The 17,999-nt window shown below is 38.2% G+C and overlaps 1 protein-coding gene across 1 annotated transcript in view; it reads left to right on the top strand.

The window, feature by feature from the left end:
• Positions 1-17,999, top strand: part of scube1 (signal peptide, CUB domain, EGF-like 1) — an 87,840-nt gene that overhangs the window by 30,782 nt on the left and 39,059 nt on the right. Inside the window, 2 exon segments of the mRNA XM_030149886.1 lie at positions 13,104-13,232; positions 14,960-15,076. Of these exon segments, the coding sequence (XP_030005746.1) occupies positions 13,104-13,232; positions 14,960-15,076 (246 nt within the window).

The following is a 17,999-nucleotide window of genomic DNA, read 5'->3' as shown; positions in this document are numbered from 1 at the left end:
ATACATAAGAATAACATAATATTTTAAAAAATTTTTATAAGTAGAAAGAGGAAGATTTTATAGATGTTGAGCTCATCGAACTATGAAAAATGTGGAGACCTGTTGTAAATAAAAGATATATAATGAAAGACAATAAAATAAATACAGACATGAAAAATGTAGTAAAATGAGTAAAGTACAGTAATGATTTAAGAGATGGCATAATGACATAAAAGACAACAATTATGTGTGACACAAGATGAAAATAATGTAAAAGATGTCATTCATGGCATAATTTTGTAATTTTGGTTTCAAGGAGACACAACACTCATCTCTTCTCGAGCCATAAACTTCGTTCTAGACAACTGTTTTCAGATAGGCCTAATACATTTTATCACCAGGTTTTAACAGTGTGATCGTAGAGCTGATAGATTGTAGGGCTTTTCTAATGTGAGATGAATATTTCTACTGAACCACATTCTTTTGCTCACGAGTCACAGGTCTAAATTGTCAAATCATATGTCAATGATTTTAATAGCATTATTTGCGGTGTGTCGACCAGTCTGCATTTGGTGTTAAATAGTGAATATAAAGCTGTCACCTTCAGTTAATCCCACCTTAAAGTGTCGTGCTCCCGAAAATGGCAACAGTTGGGAGTTCTGGGCTATAACAGCTTCTCAATTTCCCCCGTAGTAGATACAAATTATTGCACACACAGTTTTGGATGTGTAAGGCAGAGTGTGCATTTGAGAAGGAGAGACACTTTGTGTAAGATAGTTACTTTGCGTATGTTAAGTGTCAGCTTGCGGCTCATTTCTTTCTCCCTGACACTCGCCTGGGGGATAATAAAGCCTAGCAACAATTGTTTGTTCCATTATGGTGTATTTCCATTCTGTGGTGCTTCATTGCTCTGTCTGAACCACATCCAGGACAGAACCAAAATTCTGGCCCATGAGCATCAAATCTCAAGTTAAGAAGCAACTCTCCTAAATGTTCCTGGTCTGTCATGATGTGGGGGAGCTATGAGCACATGAGTCAGGTATGGCTCACTGGCCCAGAGGTGACATACACTTAGAATCAAGAAGCGTCTTATTTTCATTTTAGGGAAATTTGCAGTCCACTATAATAACAGACGTGTAATGTTTGTCAGCACAGAGCGTGGGTGTGCTGCTGCCATTGACAAAGACTAACATTATGGTTGAAATCAAGCCACCAATCAATTTAAATCTGTGAATACTTGAATAATAAAACAGAGAAAGTCTGTTTTCTGAAAAGAGACTTTATTACAGATTGCTAACAGTTTTGCTGTTGTGTGTGATTTATAGCAACAGTGCAGAGGCTGATTAGTTAAAGTGCAGTATTAGATATCAAATTGATGCCTGAGACTAGACTCGGGCTGCCTCAATGTCTGATTTATTAATTGTGTCTTATGGACATTCTAGCCCCCGCCAGAATTAAGTGAAAACAATACGCTTGTAAATTCTTGTGCGTGCATGCTGAACACCAAAATTCCTGGCAAACTTGTTGGCAGTAGGCTGGGAATTTTAAACACCATCTCATGCAGACGCCATGCTTGGCTCTCCGAGAGGAAGTTTGGTTAAAAAGGAAGGTAGCTTGTTTAAGTGGACTGATTGGTAGAACTATAAACTTTTTGATCAGAAAAAATGTAGACAATCATAATATTTAACTATCGTCCAGCTTACCAGTAGTATTTTTCAGATGCCCTTATGTTTGAGCTTTTCCTGACAGTCTGAAAAATCATTAGCTGGCTGCGCAGCCCTGTGGGTGTGAACACAACACCAGAAAAACGGCGGTTCTTTGTGATTTACGGGCCGAGTCAATGCACATGAAAACCATTTTGCAGCTCCTGAGGAGACTGTATACTGTACAACATTAGATTTACTATTGATAATTAAGGTTACGCAGAGTGCTTCAACATGCAGACAGAACTTGGAGCATGTTGTAGAGCTGGTACAGACTGCACGGTCTAGATGGATTATTTCAATGGGCCCATTAAAATTTCCTGCATTTGAGGCTGAGACTTTAATAAAACCATATCTAATGATCCAAATTTCATTAGTGCTTCCACTAATGAGACAGATGTCATGTGTTTATGAGTGCAGAGGATTGTGGTTGTAAGAGTTTGGGGGGTAGGGGGGTACGGAGGGCATGTTGAGGAAAGAAAAGGAAGAAAATAAACACAGAGAGACAAACATAGTCGAGTGGACCAGTGGAAGTTGTGTGTGTTTATTTGGAGTTGTGCGAGGAGAGGAAGCAGACTGAGGCTGAGGCTGCTGCCGCTCTCATGCACAAACACGCAGATGTACACGTGAATAGACACGCATACACCCCCATGTGCACATACTCTTCTTGAAGGAGGAATTCTCACTTTAAACAAACCAAAGCAGGAAATTGGAGGTACAGCAAGCTTTTAAATGACAGCTCCATGTGTCTGTGAAAACTGTAAATGCACACATCTGTAGTCCTTTTAATGTTAGTGTGTAGAACAATAGCGTCAGCTGTGTTTTAATCCAGTAGTGTAGTTTAGCTACTTTTACTAATAGAAGTCACTGTAGAGGGCTAGAAAAAAGTTTTTTCAGACCCCTTTTTTACCTGTCTACTGATTAGGCTGGTTCATGCTAATTATTATGTCTGTGTATTTGTCTTTTTGTCACCATCATTCCTCCATTTTACAAGATTAGTGAGAATGATGACATGTGAAATGAAATTGAATAAAATCTGTCTGTTGTGTGTTTTTGTGTATTAGCTGTATTTCTGTGTGTAGGTTAACGTGTAGTGTTTTGTATGTATGTCTGGATGCTGTGAGAATCAATGGTTGATTTTACCATCACTGTGCAGAGACCTAATCAATCTACGGTTTTATCAAAAACTATTGCTAAAGATGGATGACACTTCCTGTCGCTATTTAAAAGTGGAACCAAAGTATTGCTGTTAGAAAACCAGCCATGTTGGTTCTGTGATGAGTAATGCAGTCATAGTTAGGGGGGAATTAATCTTATTCCACACCTCTGGTTGGTCATTTTATATCAAATAAACAAAACAAACACACAGAAAGCTTGACAACTTGAACACACATTGGCCCAAATGAAGAAATCTAATGTAGCTTTTGGATAAAATGATTGGCTATCTATTCAAACCAGCCACCAGGGGGAGAGTGACATATTCTGACTTAATTTCAGGGTGTTGTCCCATTGTCATCTTTTTTTTTTTAAAGCGTGTGGCTTTTATCATTGTAGTTCTGCTTTACACTATAGGTATGTTATAACCCGCCATCCAGCTGTCTGGACTGTTTTGCACATGCTTAAGGTGTACAAGCATCTCTGTGGTGCCTAATTCTGTATGAGCAAGACCTTAACATGAACTTTTCCTGAAACATGACTGTCCATCACCACACATGGCAGGGTGATGAAAGTGACTAATGTTTTCCTGTTTAGGAAGGCACTTTTCCTTCATTTTATAAATACTGTGCTTAAATATTATTTCTGCATATGATTGTGACTTTGAAAACACACTGTAATAACTCAGCAATCTCTCCCTCTCTCTGAGGTAAACATGAATTATTTACCTGTGAGTGGAAGGTGGAAGGTCCATTTTACTTTTTTTTTTTTACCTCTGCTATATTTTTAGGTCAGAGTTTGTCTTTGGTCAGTGGAGATGTTTAATGTTTAATACGAGGGCGTGAAGCTGACCTGCTGAGTAGCTGCTGTTCAGGAAGCATGGGGACTACTTTCCTGGATTTTAACCATGCACACAACATACAGTATTAAGCTAATGTCCTTCTGTTTTATTCTTCCGAAACCATCAATTGCCTTAATTAAAATATGCTGTATAATTATGCTATTTGTGTGAATTAAACTGTTCCTCAATGGGTTTTCTTCTCTGTAATGATAGCAGCTGGACTGTGTTAACATAACACTGACCTCTCGTTAGCCTGCTCTCTGGCCTACATGTAAACGTTGCTGCTGCTGACACCATAGCTGCTGTTCATTAAGCATGCACCACTTGTATGTTAAAGGCAATACCTAAGATTTTCACTCATTTGCTGCACTTTCAGTATATTTTACATCCAGTGAACTACATCGCACTCATCTGTGACAGAAATTCATTGGGTGCTTCTTGGATCATCCTGATGAACTATGTCATACTTATTGTTTTTTTGTTTTTTTTTTTATCCTGGTAGCATGTAATGAGGGTGTGTCCATCTGGTCTGTCCTTCCATCTCTCATTATTTTTCTGGGGCAGGCCTGGAAAACCATGAAGAATTTTGTTCTGAACTTGCTACAAATGTATGTGATGAAGTGCAGCACAGTATAAGTGACTAACTCAAGGTGTCATTTACTGACATAACTTTACCCTTATATTCTCACTGGACAAAATCAGTTAAACTAACTTCTAACATTATTGTCATTTTACATTGTTTTTTTTTTTTGTGTGTGTGGGGGGTTAATTACTGTACGACTACATAGAGTAGCCTAGGCCTATTACTTGTTAGCTCACTCAGTTAATGTCCATTCATTTTTTCAGATTTTACAGTTGTTTGTTATTATGCTAGCTGTGCCGTCGCTGAAAGCACCTGCCCTCTGTTTAGTCCTGTAAATCAACCCATTTCCCTTCAAAATGCACCTGGTTATGTGCATTTTACATGATACAGTGTCAATGAAAGCCTGACTGTATTATATTACAGTTATTAAGTTAAACTCTGAAAACACTGATGTTAAAATTCAGCTGTGGTTCTGTGTATGTGTATGTATATGTGTGGCAACAAACATAGAAAGAGAGATACAGGAAAATACAGCAGAAGAATTAGAGAGAGGGGTGTGAGTTTGTGTGTGTGTGTGTGTGTGTGTGTGTGTGTGTGTGTGTGTGTAGGTGAGGGAGGGTGTGTGTGTGTGTGTGTGGGTGTGTGTGTGTGTGTGTGCATGCACGCGCGCACGCTGCTTGTTTCCTCCAGTGTTTGAAGAAGAGATTGGGGAGGGTTATTAGAAAGGCACAGTCCCTATTTGAAGCGGTTCAATGCAGCCAGATGAAGAAAAGCTCTCATTGAAATTCATGGCTTAGCACCTATAGCACTGTGGTTTCAGCAGACCAGTGAGAGAGACACACAGCCAGCGTCTGACAGATTTCAATTAAAATGGCATTTACAAGAACTTAGATGGAAAAGTGGAGGGGGGGGGAGAGACATACGGTTGAGGAGAGATTTTCTTTCGGTCTGGTGAGCTTTTTCCTTCAACACCCATAAAAATGTTGTCACACTTCATCATTCATTTAACTCTGAAATTTAAGATTCCTCCACTTTTGGTAACTAATTACCACATTGTCTTGGTTGGATTAAGTTACCCTCGTTGTCTATGTTCATGGAAAAAGCTGTCACTTTAAACTAAAGCTTTGCTAAAATAGCCTTAAGAAAATTTAAAATACATTTGACACAGGTTGATTTAAAGTACAGTAGATGTGCAACATGGACAAACTTATGACTATAAGAATGCACTGCTCATTACAACCCATGTTGTACGTGGTGAAGTGTCTAGGCTGGAGGTCTTTGTGGAAGATTTACAACAAACACTAAGTTGAGTGTGACTCACCATGTCTTTGGCCTCTAACCGACCAGCCACGCTGCAGCAGTGTTAACTTTAAAGAGGAAGCTGTGATCAGTAGAAGTAGTTCCCGTTTGATATTGAATTTGAGTCTTTATTTAAGGCTTTATGTAAGATCTTTATTGTTTCTAACTCTTTTTAAGTAGAACTTTTTTGGGTGGGCTTTGTTCCTACCATGGGGTCACAGTGCCAACACTGGTAATCCGTACGGTACATGTGTGAGCACACATATATAGATGTGCATTGTCACTGGGGGTGGACATATGCTGTTCAAACACAGACATACACTCACATAACCTGTGTAATACATGGCCATACACACATAAAAGTTCATATGTATCTGTATAAACACACACCTCTGTAGTCCTCTATATTGCCATTCTTGCATCTTGTTTTTCTTTGCTTTTCCATGTTGATGTTCGCAGTCATAAAACAACCCCCAAGGGGTAGTCAGACTGCCCTGAAACTTCATATATATGTATATATATATATATATATATATATATATATATATATATATATATATATATATATATATATATATATATATACACATATATAGATAGATAGATAGATAGATAGATAGATAGATAGATAGATAGATAGATAGATAGATAGATAGATAGATGTGCTTTATTCATCCCAAACTGGGAAAGTACAGTATAGCAGCAGAATGACACACATTCAGTAACAATATAATACAATACCACAGCAAACATGAGTAAAGACAAATATAACATGGGATCAAACACGACACACTGTACACTATAAATTAGAAGTCTAAAAAGATATGGGTAGAATCTGGATAATAAATAAATAAGTATGTGAGCAATGTCCATAACTGACAGTGATGTAGGCAGTGTTGACTATTTTCACAAGGGTGAGTTTAATTCAAATCTCACTGTGCCAATCATAACCAGTGCAATTTAGCCTAACTTAAAAATGGATTATTAAAAAGGGGTGCAAGCACGTTTGCGTTTCTTTGTATCATACTGACAAATGTTTACATGGTCTTAATGAGACACAAACTTGGTGCAAATATTCACCTATGTTCCTATGTTGAAACAATTTTGTTTGGAACCTCTAGTATTTTTTACGACAGTATATTAGGGCCACATAAGAAAATAAAAACACTTGTTACTACGAGAATAAAATCGTTATTTAATGAGAATAAAGTCATTGTTTAACGAGAACAAAGTCGTTATTTAATGAGAATAAAGTCGTACTTTTAAAAAAACCTCATTATTTAACGAGAATAAAGTCGTTATTTAACAAGAATAAAGTCATTATTTAACGAGAATAAAGTCGTAGTTTTAAAAAAAACTCATTATTTAACGAGAATAAAGTCGTTATATAATGGGAATGAAGTCATTATATGAGAATAAAGTCATACCCACTCATCGAATAATGCAGAACTTGGAACATTTTGTGAAGTTCTCCTTCCATTTGGGGGTTAGGCACAAAGGCCAAATATTGAGTCTATCCTCCCATCAACACATTATCATCAGTCTAAGGACTTTGAAGCGAGTTTGCACAAGTTTGGGTCTGTTCTAAGAACCGAACTGATTTGTAGCAAATTTCCTCTTTTGTGGAGAAGAAACTGATGAAGTTGTCATCTGCAGGGCTATCAGTGGTTACACCAGAGAGCTATACAGAGAGGGTCTGTTGTTTCTGAGGAAACTGTGGGGATTCTACCCCGAGTTTTTGAGTCCAACAGAAGTGAAAGTTGCTGCTTCGCTTGTTGCCTTCGCTGTAAAACCAGAAACTCTGTCGAATTTTCAAAATATTATGACATTAATCTCATAAAAGTATGACTTTATTCTCATTAAATAATTACTTTATTCTCGTTAATTAACGACTTTATTCTCGTTAGATAATGAGTTTTTTTAAAACTATGACTTTATTCTTGTTAATTAACAACTTTATTCTCATGAAATAATGACTTTATTCTCATAATGACAAGCGTTTTTATTTTCTTATGTGGCCCTAATATGCTGTGGTAATTTTTCAAGACACTGACAGAAGACAATAGTTGGATGTGCATGTTTTTCATTTTTATTCTTAATGGATCTTTTTCATATTAGCTGATTCATATAGTAACAGTATATAGTCATACAGTGGTTGCTATAGTTGCTAAAGATGTTTTTTTCAGACTTTAAATGTTGCAACACTTGTGAAAGTTCACATTCAATTTGCTTCACAGTTGAATGAAGCTGTGAAATTTCTCTGCGTGTCCCTGTGGAAGAGATCAGGTTGTGCGACTGGCGTTCAGCATCACCTCATTCCTCATCAGCCTCAGAGGAAACAAGGAGGAGAGTGATTGCAAGGCCCTAAATTATCCTCTCCCCATCTCTCTCCTTCTACCTTTCTCTTTCACATTCCTCTCTTCTTTTTCTGATGGCAGATTCGCTTTCTCTAGTTGTCTCTGTCCAGCTCTCTTTCTGTCTTAACTCTGCCAGCCAGACTTTTGGGGCTTTGGGTAGTAACGCTACAAGAGTCGGGTTGTAATAACATGACTGTGATATGCTTGGACCTCATCTGGACTCAGAGTTCCTGAGAGAGAAGCAGAGAGATGTGCAGAGAGGTGGATAAAGAAGTGCTGTGAGTGGGAAAAAGAAAGAAAGACAGACGATAATAAGAGAGACAGAGAGACTGTGCATTAGAGGGTGGGAGACAGACTATGTCCTGGGGGCTCTTGCTGGGCCATGAAGACGTGTCTCAGTGTTTTATCTGGACCTGCTGGGGCTCCCAGTGAGGAACTTCAGTAGTTGTAAACCTACTGACCTCCCCAATCTAAACAAAGCTGTACACTGAGGTGGAAAGAAGAAACTGCACCATGTCAAACTTCTTTCTGAATTTTCATTTTTGTTAAGTGCTATAGTCGAGAAGATGATGGCCTCACTTTTAAGAAGAGTGCAGTGAAAATATTGTACACTGATTTCATTTAACCTGACTTATAGCATGCTGATGCAATGTTCGCATACTGCTTACTACAGAATTTGGCACACTATCTCAGAGCTTTACACACAAACGTATTAAGACACACTTATAGCAAAATATCTTACTTCTTTACCAAAACCTAAAAATATTCTGTTAATGAGGTAGTTTTGAAACAAAATAATTTACACATATGAATGACACTTTGAAAGCATAAAAAAGACACTGAGGGACTTCGTACAAAACACCACTATCTGCAGTATTTTGTATGCTTTTTTACTTTTCTCATGTAGACCTCTGTGATACATTGTTACAGTTCTGGACATCTGTATAGTACAGAAATGTGTGGAATATGTTACTGTAAAAATAGAAACAAACTGTAAGATCGTTTTACAATGGTCAACAGAAAGTGTAGTAGTATCGTGGTTTATGGAAATTGTCCTCTTGAGTCCTTTCTGGCAGAAACAGTGAAACCCTGACGTTGTTGTAAATATGTGTCTGTCAGTTGCCTCGTCCTCATCTTTGTTTTTGTCTTTTCCTCCTCTTACAGTTTCTCGTTTTCACTACTTCTATAGTTCTCACAAAAAGTGTCAGCTGACCTGAGGTCTATTTGTAGTGCTGAAGCGCTCTCTGATTAGGAAATAGTACCAAGTTTTTTGTAAGAACTTTGTTGCAAAAGGGCAGATATTTTACAAAGCACAAAGTTTGTCAGTGCTTTGGTTGGTATGTTTGTTTAAGGTTACAGTTTTGGTGCTTTTGTAAACATGGTCACTTTTAGCATGTAAGTAATCAGCAAAAACTGTAACATACAATTTTTAAAAATCATACTGTAGTGCAGTATGTATATCCTTATCCTACAGTTACATTACAGACTGTCGATGTCATGTCATTCTTACTTCCAGTCTATAACCCATAGTTATGTTTTGCTGGGTTGGGACATCAAGGAGGCATGGTCTGAAACTCCAACTTGCCATTCTAGTGACATCTGGAGCCACAACAGAAGTCTGATGATGTTATAAAATGACAAAGTTGGTGTAGGGAGGAGTTTGGGTAGATGGATGAGATAACAAAGCTCTGAACTTAAAAACAGGATGACGTTCTTTCTTTTTCGTGCATGGTTTTACTCGTGCTTTGATCCATGGCCTTTCCGTGTAATTGTGACATGGCCTTTACCCTAAACATAGCATTATAATATAGGGCTAATTCAGTTAGTTGAGGTTTAAAAAAAAAAAAAAAAAATTGTGAAAAAATGCCTGAATCACAAAAGTTAGATTAGTGCTTTCTTTTGTGACCTTTCATGATAAATAAAAACTCAAAATGCAACTCGATTGTTTGTTATAATGTTTAAATTTGTTTTATTTCAATATTTTTAAAACACTTAATGCCAAAGATGCCCTCTCAACACCTTGTGTTGATATTGTTTATATACAGCATATATAGTTTTGATAGAGAAAACTACTGAATGATCCTTTGTCTTTGGCTTGAGTTCATGTTTAGTAAGAAAAAAAAATGGCACAATAAAAAAAAAGCCTTTATTTATTTATTTATTTATACAATATTTCTTGTCCTTTTTGTGTGTAAACACGTACTGATGTCACTGCATGGTCAAAACATAAACTCAACAGTATTCTTTTACAATTATTATCTGTAGTATAATAAAGTTTGGATGAGGATTGTGCTGAACAGAAAGTAAGAACATTAAATGTGCATGAAGGAAGCTTAACATGCTGATTAGGTCGTGCTGGTTGCAGAATGCTTTACAGGTTACACAGCTGTGTGTCTGCTAAGGTCCAGTCATTTTCTTGCAGGTGTTCAGTGCATTACAAATGTATACCCTCAGTGCTGTTGTTTTTGCTCATACTATTGCTCCGTTACACTGTAGCTCCCTCAAGAAGCCTCCTTCTGTTGCCTTTTCATTTCATATTGTTCATATTAATATAATTTATTATTCATGTGATTATTATAGGAGAGTGTGTCTCTTAGTCTCTTTGAATTCTTTTCACTTCTAGCATTATTTTTTTTTTAGAATTCCTTCAGATGACAGAACCTTGTCATTCAGATTATTTGTAACCACTTATTGTACTGTAAATGATCAATTCCTGACACAGTTGTCTCTGACTTAAATAAAAAAATGTGATGAATCTTGTCCAGCTCTGACACTGAGATAAACAAAACATACTGTCAGTTGTGACTGAATATGGGTCCAATGACTCATGGGTGATTCTGTTCTGTGAGCTGTCGGCTGTGCAGTCACATCACATCAGGCACAGTTCGTGCCCACTGCTCTGTTTGCTGTTTTAAGCTCAGTTGTGCTGAGTCCTGATCCTGTGTGCACCTTCTCCTCCTGCCCGCGTTTATTTGACTTCTCCAAGGTTTAAATTGATTGTAGATACACTGCTTTCTTATGAGTTTAGTTTTCAAACAGATCCAATGAATGCTCTGGCAACTATCAACATTTTTTTTTTTTTTTTAACCTTCTAGCTTCATTGTGCTTTTTTTCCTCTCTCTCTCTGGGCCAGAGTACAGTGGGCTAGAATCAGCTCTTCATTTTTGAATGTTTACACTTAATATGAAATAAAATCTACTGTCTGAATTCAGCATCTTGAGAGGTATGGATCTTTGATTTTGGACTTTGATGAACAGTCCTGTTAGGAGTGGACCAAATGGAAGTGTTTGATGTAACAAAGGTCTTTCTGTTTGAGAAGGGGACTCTGTAGGAATGGCCCCCTAATGAGGTACTTGTAGTGCTCATGGGCTCCATGATGGGACATTATTCACCATGGGGACCAAGGAAGAGGCATATCCTTGAATCAAGTCTATGTAAAATGTATAAGCGCCCCCCCCCCCCCCCCCCCCAAAAAAAAAAAAAAAAAAAAGCAAAGATAGAAGTTTACCACTTGTAGAATTTTGTTATTTTTCAATTTTCCTCAACAACAATCACATTCAATAATAAGTGTTGTTGTATCATTCAACCTGGTGCCTTAGTGTATTGTTTGTCTCCTGATGTTTACTTTCAGTTTGTGATAATTTGTTAGGAGTCCTCTGTCTTTTCTGGGTTGCAAACATGTCTACATCTAGAACACACAATAAATGTGTTGACCTAAATCTAACCCCTTAATAACAGGCACTATTTAGAAAACAAAGTGCATTTGGAGTCTTATTTGCATCCAAATGAATGCTAATGCAGATGCTAAATCCTACCACTAACTTACTGTAGGTCTATTAGAATTCATCATGCTGCAGGCAGGGCAAGATGCATAACTTTGTGAAATTCTATAATTGTTCTTTATTCCAATATAGGACAAAGACACAAGTATACCTGAGCTCCAAATAGCCAAACTACTCAACTGAAGACCGAAAGAATGATTTTGAGATCTTGAAAATAGCAATGAAAATTAGCTCACTGCAGCTGTGGAGATGTTAAGTGTTACTGAGCTTTTCTTTTGATGAAGCACACAGCTATTAGGATACGCTGACATGCAAAAAGGAGTTCATTTTGTTTTGCTGGAAGTTCATTTTGTCTGTCCTTGAAGAGAAATATATCCTCCATTCTGTCTGATGTGCTCATTCCAGAGAAATAAAAAATGTTAAAGAGCATCATATTTGAAATGTTCATCCCCTTGAAGTATAATGACATGTAGGAGTCGTCCCATACACAACACCACACAAACCAGCTTTTGTGAGTGAAGACATCTAATTGTGCCATGATGTGCAGACATCCGCACACTCCCAAACTAACTTTTCCAGTTCTTCCTGGAGCTCAGTGATATCTTTGGCCTGCTTCTCCCTCCTTGCTTGCCTCTCTAGAGAGGATTGGCCCATCCTCCACCTCCTCACTTCCTCCCCCCGCTCCTCTCCCTGCTGATGAAGATTTAAACACTGGCCTATTTCAGATATTACTCTCATGGTGCATTCTGTAAATCACTAGGATTAGACTGGGGCCACATCAAATAGGCAAGGGTGAAGGAATGGGGGGAACTGAGGAAGAGTAGAAGGAGGGAAGACCATTCTTGCCAGTACTGACAGGAAGAAGCCTCAGATCAATGACAGCTCAGAACACTGTGGCCTGAGCAGAGCTGTAAATGAAGGCTCAAGTTTGATTGGGCCTGATGAAGAGGAGGAAATGCTTTAGTATTTTCAAAAATACATTCATATATGAGGGAGTATAGAAGAGCTTCAGACAGGATTTCACAAAATATGAAACTGACCTTCAGCTTTTATTTAAGGAAATAAGTGGTCTGACACTTCAGATCTGTCCTGAAGAGTTCATCAGCAGGATGAGTCACAGATCTGCAGCCACACTTCTCTCACTGTTGCCTTTTACTAACCTATCATTTGTGAATGTGTTTTTTGCTGTGTTTCAAGCAACTAAAAGTTTGAGTAGGTTTTCTTTAGAACATCATAGGACCTCATATCAACCTATGATATTCTTACTTTGTGAAATAACTGATAAGTATCTTTCCTTTTTTAAAGGAAAAAATTAACTGCAGGACATGCAAATTTACACAAAGACTTCTGATTTCATTTTCCGGTGTGATTAAAATTCTCTCTTCTCTCCTCTTTCCTGCACAGATGGGATGAACTGCATGAACAAGGACCATGGCTGTGCCCACATCTGCAGAGAGGCACCAGGAAAAGGGGGGGTGTCTTGCGAGTGCCGTCCTGGATTTGAACTGGCCAAAAATCAAAAAGACTGTACATGTAGGTATCACAGCTGACTTTAGGTGCTGCCCCACATTGACACAGATAAACTGAATATTGCCATATATTCCATGAAATAAATATGTTTTTAGATAAAGCATATGTGGCATTTGGTTCATGAATCTAACTAGATGCTGAGCAAAGTAACACCACATGTTCTATTATTAACCTAATTTGTGTTACCAAGTACCAAAATTAGTTTTAAATCCTGAACTGCTTATGGTAATTTCTAGGTGTTTTATTGCTTTTCTGTTATCTGTTAGTCTTAAGTCGACTGACTTGTCACTTTATTTTACAATTCACGTGCCAGCAAGGTATTAACACTTTGTTTTATAGACTTGGTTTTATTGAGGTTATATACGGTTGTGTTGAAGGATCTAAACTGTTCCTGTAATAAACATCTGTAATAGCAATGATGGACAAGTTCCAGTGGACCTTCAGCTGTAAAATATGAGGGTGGACATTTAATACCAAAATCATTTAAGCGTTTCAGGCCAAGCTGAAGGTGCTGAAGGATTCAGTAGAGAGAGAAGTCAGGTCTCGAAAACCCCTAATCGTTCCATCCCTTTTTCTCACTCTTCGCACAGACTGCCTCCAGCCATGGAATTTAGGGGCTGTTGTTTTTTAGGGGGGAAAAATAAGCATTTAGTTACACTTTGTTTGGCAACACATCCTGTTCTCCTCTTAGGCTGTGAGAGTGTAAGGATGGTGAAAACCTCTGAAAGGCTCTAATGAGTCCCCCGCTGTGGTAATATTTCATTAGCAGCAAGAGACCATGTGCTTTGCCAGCCTGTTGAGGACCGCAGCACAGGACAGTTGTAAATGAGGGATGAAAGACATGACAGTTATGTCTGCATTGCCTTTGCACACGCATACATCTTCTTGTCATGTCCAATTTCAGTTTATGTGTTTTTACCCTTTAATTTTTTTTCTAACATTTTTACCCTTTTATGCTATCCTCTCTTTCTTGCAGTCCTACTTCTTCTCTACTCAGTATCTCATGTATTAGCCTTTTCTGTCCATCTTGCGCCCTTCTCTGTCCTTTTTTTGATCTTCTTGGTCTCTGAAAGTTTCTTAAATGACCCACACCTTAGGGTTCTGAGATTTAAATATTTGTGCATGCTCGTGTGCTTTAGTCAAGTTTGTTTTGGAGTTTGGAGTTTATGTTGTGCTGTGTGAGCCGTAAATCTTACATTAGAACTCAGGACGAACTTGAGAGTGAGTGTTTGGATTTTCACAGAAAATTCAACCAGAAATTTCTGTATAAAAATGACTATACAGTATTGTGGCTGTTATCACTGATTTTGGCAGTGAGGCTGAGTAATGGAGTTTACTTGTAACAAATGATCAATTTCCAGGACTAAAGATACTCCAAGATAAACAGAATCATATGTAACTGATGTAGCAAAGTTACGGAAAAGTTTAGCAACTGGTTTCAGAAAACATACAGAAATCACACTGGAAGAAAGTCAAAATGATGTGGAAATGTAAAAGGTGTCACTGCCAGTTACTGTCTAGTCACTGCTAGGCTTATGTGACTTTATCCTCATTACTGTAAATTTCGCCTTCATACTCAAAAGGTTACTATTATTAACTTCATTAGTTTTAGTGTGTTTCCAGATTTTATTCGACTAAATTAAATGTTTAGATAATTAAAATAAATATATCATTAACCTTGTAAACATTCAAGAACACAGACAGACTGTGAGTGTGTGTGCTGCTTTCAGTGACATGTAACTATGGAAATGGCGGCTGCCAGCACACATGTGATGACACAGACACAGGGCCGGTGTGTGGCTGCCATCAGAAGTACGCCCTGCACTCAGACAGCAAGACCTGCATCGGTGAGTGACATCCACATTGGCTTCCCTCCTTCTCGAGTGTTGTTGAATGATCGCACGCCAGTGAAGCTCATATCTCCGTGAGAGTTCTGCCCCTTATTCCAGCACTCCACCTTGTTGGGACCATGCATTATATACCTAAATCACTACTGCATGATGTGGCTGTGACAATATTACATGTAATATACTGTACCCAGTAGTCATAAATGCACTGCACTCACCTTTGTCAGATTAATTCAAATCAGAAAAACATATGTTTATCTAGATATTTTTGTTTAAAGCACAAAAATGTGGATTGTGCTCTGTAATAGAAGAAAAGTGCACATTGATTTCTGTGTATTGCATTTGTAGAACTCTGTAAAAAAAAAAAAAAAAATGTTAGTGGTTGTTATAGTTAATTGTTGGCCTTTAAAATACACCCTTCCCTTTTTCTCTACATCCAGCTAAAGATAATGGGCCCAATTTCTTTACTTCTCCAAGTGAAGTGAAGCCCTGCTTTTATACACATTTCTCTCACTTTGCGCATAAGCCTTGCCATAGATGGTCTGTTCATTACAAATGTTCCCTTCAGTGCTGGATATTGTTGTGTACAATTATGGTCTTTCTGTGTTAAACAGTTACAGTTGAGCCCACTACCTTGAAAAATCTCACACAAACTTCAAACAATGTGTTACTAAATAACCTTTTTTGGGGAGACTACCTTTAGGGATAGGACCAAACTGCAGCAGATTGTTCATTAAAGCAGGAATTAAAGGCAAAAACTGAAAACCATGAGGTCTTTTTTGCTCAGTCATGCCTGCCTCATAATCATCAATGGCTCAGAAACGCACAGTCTCGGATAATCTGTCACAGTGGAAACATATCAGAGCCAGGGAACAAACACTAACATTTTTGGAGTAAGAGAAATATCATTTAGTTGACTGGTGGAAATGAATGACTGACACATTTCTACCTCTGAAAAAAACATTTATCATGTCCAAACTCATTCAACTCAGTGGACCACGCCAGGACCAGCAGGCAGCTCTCTCTACCTAAAAGCTCATTTATACATATGACTGTCAACAGAACTGTTTTTTTGCATCCTGGCTCTCAACATAGAGGATATTAAATTTCACCCAGCTAGTTGTCTAATCAGTAGAGGATGAATGAGGCATTCCAGGTAAGTGGATTTGTACATGACTCTGTTAACTCCACCCTGCCTACAGTGTAATAATAGACATACAGTGGATTTTCAGGATTTTTATCCAGTCTGTTATCGTGTGTTGGTGTCATCAAGGTAATTTATGGAGCCTGGTTGGTCATTAATAATTATGCACTTTAAATTCATAATTAGTCTTCAAGTACTGTTCTATATTTCAGGTATTGCAGACCTATTCTTGCAAGCATCCAGATACAGTGCAGCTTTTATTTAGTTCGTTTGCCTATGAACTACTGAATTCATGCTGCTCACAATGTGCATGTGTGCTACAAATATGTGGCCATTCCATAGAGATAATCTATTTGGATTTGTTCCATCTTTGGTTTAATACTTAATTAGTTATTAAATTGTGTGTGCAACTTAATAGCATTCACACCTGATATATGTGAACTGGGCTCTGGTTATGGTAATTAGTTGGTTCTGTGATAGAAGTAGTTAGATATATTAATGTAACTGAAGGGAGTGCACTGTGCAAGTGCTGCATTATATGTTTTGAGGTGTACGTAGACCCCTCCTGCAACTCCACTGCTGAATTCAGATAGCATCTTTTAAAAGAGGCTCCAAAACGTTGGACAAAAACAACACAAGAATCCAGGTTTTGTAGGCACAAGACTTAAATTATCAACTGATAACCACAACTTCCTCAGTTTTAGCATAACAAAATGAACTAAGTCAAAACCACAGTCTAGACTGATGTCTTATTTGTCCCATTAAAGATTCTGAACTGATTCAAACACCAGAAAAGTGTCTTTTAGCAGCTCTTACTGATAAAGAACTTGAATCAGTATTTTTTTTTACTCCCCTGCTGCAGCAGAATCTCCAGCCTGGCAGGAGGACAGGTCACCAAATGTCTCTCCAATTAATGAGCTGTTTGGTAGTTCACGTGACTTTTGTTTACAAGTTCTGGTTCATTTGTAATTGGGCAGTGTAAACTTTAATTAACCAAATAAAAAATACAAGTAAACTTTTCCATGTGGTTTAAACCAAAGAAAACAAGACCTAAGTGTGATTTTACCCTTCGTTACATGTAAGAGTGTGAGATTATAACCACCTGCCCAACCACATGACATAAAGTTCTCCTGACTGTTTCGAGATATATCCCAACATTATGTTGTTATCTGCTGTTTTGATGTGCTGGCCTTCCTGCTGTGTTCAAACACTGGTAATACCTCTGTCTGTACACTGTGTCTCTCACACTTTGTCTCTGTGAAGAAGGCAGTGCTGCTGTTCAGCAGCACCAGGTTTTGACTGCAGATAATCATTTCCCTTTCCAGCTGCTTTGAAGAAGCAAGAACACACCATTAAGGAAAGTCTCTGAAGAGGATGCAGAACGAGAGCGAGCGGGAACCCTCCTCTCCCTTCTTTTCCCGTTGTCTTGTGTCTATTCTATCCCTCTGTCTCTGTTTCTCTCTCTCTCTGTCTCTGTCTCTGTCTCTCTCTCTCTCTCTCTCTCTCCTCTCTCTCTCTCTCTCTGTCTCTCTCACACTTTGACGAGAGAAAAGACCTCTGTGCTTGGTCTGAGTGTCTCAATGGGCCTACCTTTAACCCCCCACCCACCCACCCACCCACCCCTTTTTACCCTATCTATGTAGCACTGCTCCTTCTCCCTCCTCCCTCCGCCTCCTGCTTTCTGGTGATAGTACCTGATTGCCTGTCTTGTCTGAGCATCCATGTTAAAAAATAAGACTTAATCCTCAGTGTACAAGAGGAAAGAGTGACTCTGGGTGG

The sequence above is a fragment of the Sphaeramia orbicularis genome, chromosome 12, assembly GCF_902148855.1.
Source record: "Sphaeramia orbicularis chromosome 12, fSphaOr1.1, whole genome shotgun sequence".
Taxonomy (NCBI): Eukaryota; Metazoa; Chordata; class Actinopteri; order Kurtiformes; family Apogonidae; genus Sphaeramia; species Sphaeramia orbicularis.
This window is presented reverse-complemented; position numbering and strand designations above follow the sequence as displayed.